This window comes from Cariama cristata, unplaced genomic scaffold (genome assembly GCF_000690535.1).
Source record: "Cariama cristata isolate BGI_N322 unplaced genomic scaffold, ASM69053v1 scaffold6734, whole genome shotgun sequence".
Classification (NCBI taxonomy): domain Eukaryota; kingdom Metazoa; phylum Chordata; class Aves; order Cariamiformes; family Cariamidae; genus Cariama; species Cariama cristata.
In genome coordinates, this window is record NW_009613428.1 from 89,469 (window position 1) to 97,734 (window position 8,266).

The 8,266-nt window shown below is 43.5% G+C and overlaps 1 protein-coding gene across 1 annotated transcript in view; it reads left to right on the top strand.

Moving 5' to 3' along the window:
• The window catches only part of AOAH (acyloxyacyl hydrolase (neutrophil)), a 73,910-nt gene that overhangs the window by 39,495 nt on the left and 26,149 nt on the right, over window positions 1–8,266 (top strand). The window contains exon 13 of the mRNA XM_009699013.1: window positions 7,782–7,873. Coding sequence (XP_009697315.1) covers window positions 7,782–7,873 — 92 coding nt within the window. The remainder of the gene's footprint in view (window positions 1–7,781; window positions 7,874–8,266) is intronic.

Consider the following 8,266-nt stretch of genomic DNA (forward strand, 5'->3'; position numbering starts at 1 on the left):
GCCGTTACCGGGCTCGTTGGTACGGCTCCTTGCTGGGCAAGTGTTGCAGAAGTGACTCTTTCTGCTTTAGGCATCTGGCTTTGAAATGATGTGTCTGGGATTGTTTTCCTTCCTCTGTGCCATCTGTGAAACAGGGCTAGTAACTCTGGTGTTCAGGCTCTGAGGCTTGTTGAACAAATACATCTGCAGGTGTTTGAGGGTCATCCAAGGGTTTATCATGGACTTGTCCTAAAGGGAAGACTTTTTGTAGTGACCATAAAATATCACGACCACACCGATGTCCATCTTCAGGCAGTATCCCAGCATTTCCCATTTTCAAACAACAACAAAATGCGCCTGACGATGAATAATGCTGAGGCTCAGCTGTTGCAGTTCACTGGCATGGAATGAAATAATTGAGGAGAAAAAAATCATTCCAGCAAACTGCAATTGAGGAGTGGAGATAAACACGCAGGTATGCTCCTGTCCTTGGCTGTGGTTGCCTGTCCCGAGGTGATGTCAGTCCTCAGCCAGGGAGCACTGTGCCTTGGCCATCTCTGCACAAGGGGCTGAGCAGAGAGATCATCATTGCCCACCTTCCCCGGTGAAAACCTGCTGCTCCTCCACTGGCCCCTGTAGCAGAAGGATGTGGACATTTTCTGGAGAACAATACTTATTCCCAAATGTCAGTAGTTACAGTGCTGTTGGAGGTCTGAGAGTTTCGCGGGGTTTTTTCCCTCACTTTTGCTCCCAGAGCTGAGCCGATTTAAATGTTGTGGATTAACAGTTGTTTTTCTTTGTTAAACGTTTATGAGCAACGATTAGACGAATGACACTGATGACAGAGCTGATGACGAGCATAATAAATTAGCAGTAACGATAATTGAGATTATCTTGTCTAATAAGGATGGTAATAATACTGATGGTGATGATGATTCTGGCACTGATGCTGGTGGCAGAGCCGTGTAGGCAAGAATAGTTTTAGGCAATGTCAGCATTTTATCATCACTGTAATGAAGGTTTAGAAAGCATTTCTCTTGCTTGAAGCTTGCTGGTCCACTGGTTGGATGGGTGGAGGGCTGGTAATGGCATGAAGAGGCAGAAGCTTCGAGGCCGGGAGCTGGAGCGCAGATTATAAAGTGAGTTTTGATGGTACCTCGTTACTGTCTGATGGGTGTAGAGCAACTTGCACGGGAAGGGATCTGGTGCTCTCAGTGTAAGGTCCAACAAATAAATGCTTTCGGTACTCAGCTCCGTCTGACCAGCGTGTGGGGAAGATCGAGGATGGGTTGGAAAGGGAGAAGGGAGCTGCTTTCCTTTGCAGAGAGGGTGACTCCGGGTTAGAGCTGGTGAGGTGGGCGTTAGAGCTAGCAAGGAGGGCAAAGGGAGAGGTGTTCACTCTCTGGCCCTTCGTAGTCACCCCACTCACAGTATATAAAACAAAAGGAGTTTGGGCATCGCTGGAATTGGAGAAGCTAAATACAATATATGAGTAAGTAAAGAAGAAGCCTGAACTTCACACACAGACCTACAGCTGCTGCAAGCCAGTCCCGGGAGAGACATCTCTGGTCCACCCGTACAAGGCACCGGGGCTGGCGTCTGTTCTGAGCCCAGCAAGAAAGGGATGCATTCAGGTAGTCCTTAAAATACCACTTTTTGGAGCTAGCAGAAAAAGGTAAAAGAGAGTAGTATAGATAACTTCAAGTCCCTTCAGATGCTGGGCACCCTGCGTTGGGCAACATCAGACCGACCTCTGGCAGGGGTACAGCACGGTAGAATGTAGAGGAATTTGGGGAAGTCGGTTATATCGCCGCAGGAGAGAGCAGGGCTGGGCTAATAGCTTGCAGAAAATGAAAATGCACCCAGCCCGGCTGTCCGGGGTATGTAGGATTCAGGGTAGGGAAGAACGGGTTCTTTTCCAGGACTATTTGCAAGCTTTCCTACCAACCTGGCAAAAATACAGCGGTTAAATATTAATGCGGAGATACAGAGAGTTGAGTCGTGTAAAAAACCTAGTGTCTGCGTTTAAGCTCTGGCAATAGTAAAAAGTTATTTAATTTGCAGCTCACCTTAAGTAAGAAAGTTGTCACCTGAGCACGAAAGTGCTAGCAAAAAAATTTCGGAGCTAATTCAGACTTTGTCAGTGCCTCTTCTTCTTGCTTGTCGGCTGTGTCTCGCTTGCTGTGGGTGGGACGGCAATAGCAGCAATTCAGCTGCCTCGGGGTTGTGAAGGTGCGATGCTGTTGTGTCTTGATGTGTAATATTAAATACCACCGGCAAATATCCTTCATCTGTAGGTTTAATTCACAAATTAACTGGCTTCAATCCTTCCTCAGTGCAAAGCCTTCCTTGAGGAGAATTTCTGAGCACATCCAGGGATGGTTTTGTGACCAGTGTGGAGAGTCTACATCCTAATCTCACAGAAAACATCCTTAATCCGGGACCACAGCAAGAACTTGAATTTAGGGCTCTGAAAGGGGAGGATAAGGCATTAACCTCGTGTACCTGCCCTTCTCCCATGCTGTCAAACTCAAGACACTTTGCTTTGGTTCTGCCAAAATTCCTTCGATAAGACATAGAAAAATTAGTTTATCAAATGGTTTTCTCTACAGTCAACGCTAGAGTCAGTTCAAAGCTTTAATTTCCATTTCAGTGGACTCTCAACCCTCTACACGGAATTCCAAATAGGGCTTTCCTCCACACCCCATCCAGGATTTTAATTGTGTGCAAGGAAAAAGTTGTGTGCCTGTTAGTTCAGATTTGTGAAGTGTATTATTTTATTACTTTAATGTTTTTCTATTTTTTTATGCATCTACTTTATATACTTTATAGATTTCATATTTCACTTATTTGTATTTATCCTTATACATGTTCACATATACAATTGTTTACACATACAAGTGTAAAGTACAATTTACCCTCGGTAACAATGCTGTGGCCCTTCTGTTAATCAGTACCACATCAGTGGCAGCTGTTCATTCCTGTTTTAAAGCTAATTAGTGGGGAAATCATTTTTCAGGAGAGATGCTGAGAATTTAGTTAAGAGGCTCTGCAGAATGGTTGCTTCCCCTGATTATGCTGCACGTAATCTACCATGCCAAGGAGCAGTAACGATGAGTGAGGGAAGAAAGAGAATATGAATGAGAAATTTCCTCACCGAAGCAGGCTCGGGATGTCATTTGGGTAGCTGGGTGATTAGCACGAGGGTGATCAGATGGGTATTTGGGGTGAACAGCTTTGAAATCCGGATGCCCACACCATCGTCTTGAAGACTGTTGATGGGAAGCAGTTATATACTGGATTTTGGATTTCCTGATTTAATCGTGAGTTTACTGACCTCTTAGCATGAGCTTCTCACAGGTTAATAACCTCCCCTCCCCGTATAATCCAGCGCAGGGGGACATGCTCTGGTCATACGTCATCTCATGTAAAGGAATGCATCAAGTTGCATCATTCTCTTGTCCCATATCAAGTCCCCTAGTGCCTTCCTGGTCGTCATCTTTTCTTAAACCGAAGTGACCAAATGTAGAGACCTGAATCATGTCCCTGCATTCATCAAGGAGGCTCTTTTGGGGAGGGGGGAAACCTGAAGGCCAGCCTGCCTGCATGGACACAGCAGTGGGCTCTTCCAGCCCATTTCGCCTGCTGCCAAGCTTGAGACATGCGCTATATCAGAGAGGGGACTCATGATTTTTCCAAAGCCTTTACCTAGGAGCCAGTCACAAATACAGTTATCATCCCTCTTAGAGTATGTTCTTCCCACAAAGAGACACTCCTTGGTTTGGAAAATATATCCATCACAAGGTGGACACATCTTTGAAAGCTATAGCTCAGGTATGTTATTTCTCCAGTTAAAAAAAAAATAAATAAATCAAAAAACCCCAACCCTACCTGATGTAGCACTAGGGGAAGTCCCAGGTATCTTGATTTTGAGGTTTTTGACCAACCTGGTGCTGCTGACTCCCAAGGTCTACCCTACAGCATCACAGAGAAAATGATGTAGGGACCATCACCGAGGACACCTGCCTGCATGTTCCTGCAGAGGCAGCCGAGCACGTGGCTCGGTCCTGACCCTGCCATCACTCCAGTAAATCCCCAAACACCCAGAGTGCAATTACAGAAGAGAATTATGCGGCTGCAAGAAGACGATGAGTTAACTTTATTTTAGCTTTCTGCTTGTCAATAGGTTTTGAGTTCGCCAGGCTCTTCTACCTTTAAAAGGTTCAGCAAGAGTTGAGCTGAGTGTTCGTTCCTTTGACCTGAAAATTTGGATGCTAAAATGGAAGTGTAATGCAGTAGACATGCACTTTATGAGGTTTAGCAAAGCAGAAGAAACACTGGGTTGGGTTTTTTTTTGAGGTAGATGGTTTTTGCAGAAAGCCAATGATGACAACACTGGTGTGTCTAGCGATGGATAGCGTGCTCCTGCTGCTCTGTCCATCTGCTTACAATTGACTTCCAAATAGCTACTAAATGCAGCATTTTTCTGTTATATGTCTGGGCTAGAAGCTTCCTTTTAAATCTCATTTTAGAGATAATTTTGTCTGGAGATAAAAACACTGCATTTAAAAATGATACCGTTTCTGGGAAGATGCATTTTAAAACTCTTGGATCTCTATTTCAGGCTGGATAAAGAGAAAAATAAATCCCACATTTATCTGTAATCCAGTAAATATCTATTTGCCCACAAACTCAAGGGGTTCTCAGGTTTCATTAAAGTGACTGTTCCATACTATATATTTCCCATTAAAAGAATTCAGCGTTTCTTTAAATGCAGGTTCAGGATGTCCCAAACACTTAACCCACTGACTTCTTTTTTTGCACCACTAGAAAAAAAAACAGAGGTTTGATCAGCGAAAATCTTACGAAAAGCATTCTTTAGCTTCCCTCTGAGTCCAGTGAGTCGCAGGCAAGTTTCTCCCAGCTAGTATGGTGCTGACTAAGATGCTGGATTTAGGGGGAAATAAGGTAACGATTTGGCTAATTTCAAACCTCTGTCCCTTGCAGCTTTACAGAGTAGAAATGCCATACATGCTTTTTTAAAAAGATAGGCTGTGCTTTCCTCAAGAGCTCTAAGGCTTGCTTGTTTCTATACTTAGAATAAGAAAGTTGCCTGTGGTACTTAATGCTTTCCCAAGGGTTTGAACAGCGTTAAAGTCAGTACAGAAACCAAATACCCAATTCCTCGTCAAATTAAGGGATACTTCAGTGCTTTCAGGATTTTCTGGGACTGACATTTCTAAAGGCTCCAATGAGCGTTAGGTTTCCAAGGCCCTTTTGCGTTCTGATATTGAAAAATCTCTTCCCATAACAACCCTGAACGTTCTTCCATTTAAGCCCAGCTTGGCATGCGTGCGTTTGGCATCAGCCACGGCTTTGGCTGCCGCATATTTCAAGGTAGGACGCGTCTAGGAAGTGAGGACATGCCTTCAAAATGAGACCCATCTAAAGCGTTTGAGGCTAAAGTATGGCATTTGAAGCTAGGCTGGAATAACTTTCTAATTATTCTCTGCTAAAATCTGGCACGTAGGCTGAAGCATGGTTTCTCAGCCAGAATAGTCTGAGAGAATGGTATTTAAACAAGGCGGTGCTCAGAAGAGTTTTAAGCTAAAAGTCAACATAGATCCACCTCTAGAGTGGGACACATTTGCATCCAAGACTACACGAAACGCAGTCTGTTAGACCATGCTTTCCAAACTCTGCAGAGTTCAAGGTCTAGCATTCTTCTGAAATTTCCATTAACTACTCATCTTCACTCTTCGGTCCTGAAATATCTTCAAAAGCCTGGCTTTAAGTGCTTTGCTGGAACAGCGTCAATGCTAAACGTATATACAGTTTTCAAATGCAACTGTAATTCTGGGCTCAAATGTTCCTTTCCAAACCAATTTGCAACTCAATTAGGTTCTGGCTAATTCATATTTAAGCTAAGTTTGTAAGGGAAAAAAGCCCAGTTAAAAATTATTGGGACTTGTCCAATGAAAATATTGGTTTGGAGTGCCAACGGGAAATAATGAGAGAATTGGTCATAGAAGGATTTGTTTTAAAAAGATTTAATCATTTGGGGGCTCTTTTTGTACTCTTATATGCTGTGACTTAGAAGAGATCATAATTTGTTCCATGCTAAGTGACTATTTCAATATTTCTGTCACCTTTAATGCAAAGCTACAAGGATTGCAAATGGCCAAGCCGTACTGTACCCCTCCACTTCTGCTCATAGCTGTGCCCTTGGATTCAGTGCTTGTTTGCACACAAAACGATCCTATTTCAAGGTGGCAGATTTGGAAGTTCCCTTCAGTCTTAAAAAAAAAGAAAAAAAAAAGTATATGTATATACAGATACACTCAAGGACACAGATATATATATATATATATACATATGAGAGAGAGAACCAACTGAAAGATAATTACGCCAGACCATTTTCACCTTGGTAACTCGTGCAGATCTACTCTAAGTAGGTCAAATATGTCATTACGTGCTTTAAAATGGCATCTGCTCTGCATTAGGCTGCTCAGAGCTCGGCTTCAGGAATTCTGCCCCCCCAGAACCCCCTTTTCTCGGCTCTCCTCCCCTTGCCCTGCATCTGCCCGCATCCTCTTACAGTCCAGACCCATAAGCATATAATCAAGCGTAGCTCCCATTCTCCTAAATGGTAATTTTCTGGGAACGAGGACTTGCTGGGGACTGCAAGATTTAGCTCTTCCGTGGCTCTTCAGTTAGCTCTGACCCTCCTGGAGAAAGAATTACCCATCTCCTTGCTGTTTATAGCAGTGAGGGTTTAAGGAAACCCCACAATAGCTTGAAAAGAAAATTAAGCTAATAAATTACACAGATTAAACCAGCCTGTAAGTTCTCTGGTTTTATGTTTTGACCTTCTTTTGGTTATTACCTTTTTCATCCACAGTTTTTCAGTATGAGCACACTGGATTTACACATTTGTCTTTGCGAGCGTACCCCGGACTAGGAGAAGCTGAAAATCTACTCCATGTTCTCATTCTTCTGAGATGGTGTGATTTCTCGAGGCCATTTTTCTCACCTTTTATGACTTTCGACACATTCAGAAATGAAAGTGGAAAGGAAGAGGGCACTGTGTTTTCAATGTGCAACGCAGCTTGCCTCTGCATAGAGGCTTTCGCAGAGGCAGTCGCTTAAAAAAAGCGTTAGGGACTGGTACCGGCAAAAGCAGAGAAGGGCAAAGGTTGCATCTATTGGCGTGGGGAGGTTATGGCAGATGATGGGTTTTTCTCCCTGGTCCCTGCCGTGCTCGGAGGCCTTTCTGGCTCTGTTGCTTTAGTGCCATCCCTGAAATTTGCAGTGAGGACCAGGCAGAGATTTTTAGGGCTGCTCACAGTTCATGCTGCTGGAGAGGGTGAGGGACCTTGGAGTGAATTTAACATTATCCTTCTGCCACATATGCTGGGGACATCACGCTGTCATCTCCTCCTGGGCCCAAGGAAAGCCCACTTTTGGACAGGATGGATGCTGCAGCAAACAGCTGCCACCTTGATGGGCTGCACCTGCAGTACATGCTCCTTGTCAAGAGGAGTTTTGGGCTTTTCCAGAATTAAAGGGTGCCAGGAGATGCCGTTCAGATCTCTCTTCTGCTTTCCCTTCCTCCATCTCTTGATACGTCCGTCTTACAAGAGTCAACTTTTAAAGTATACGCATAAATAATTACCGCTACAGCTATAGATATGAGTGCTGCTGTCTGGCTAATGCTATAGCTAAGAAGTGCTCGAGTTTGCTGAAATGATTTTTTTGTCTCTGAGGGTGAAACTGTGTTGATTTAAAAATTTCTCTTTCAGAAATCATTTGCTAATCTCCCAATGGCTTTCACGGACGAGCTTGACTGGCCCCAGTTCTCAGAGATCACTGGATTTCTGAACTCCACCATTGGGTAAGCCAACAGGCAGGGTGGCCAAGTCGGAGCAAGTCTCAAGGTCGCTCAAAGCACAGTAAGAAAAAAAAAACAACAATAGTGCTTGAAAGGAATGATAAAGATGCTAGTCAGCTCTGCTTCTGCTCTTTCTAAAATCAAGATCAACACTGGATCCAGGGATTTTTAAAAATTTTTAAATATACAAACAATGCACAATACTCTAGCCCAGCCTTCCTGAAATTCAGGGTAGGTTTTAGAGCTGGTTAAATTGTAGTTTAGAAGGAGAAAAAAACAACCAAAGAAATAAAAAAGAAACTTGCTTTTTTAAAAATTCTGGGGCAGGGAGAAGGGGAGCATTGCTGAAACTAACAAAAATACGCATTTTGCTTTTCTTAGATTTTTTTCTCTTTC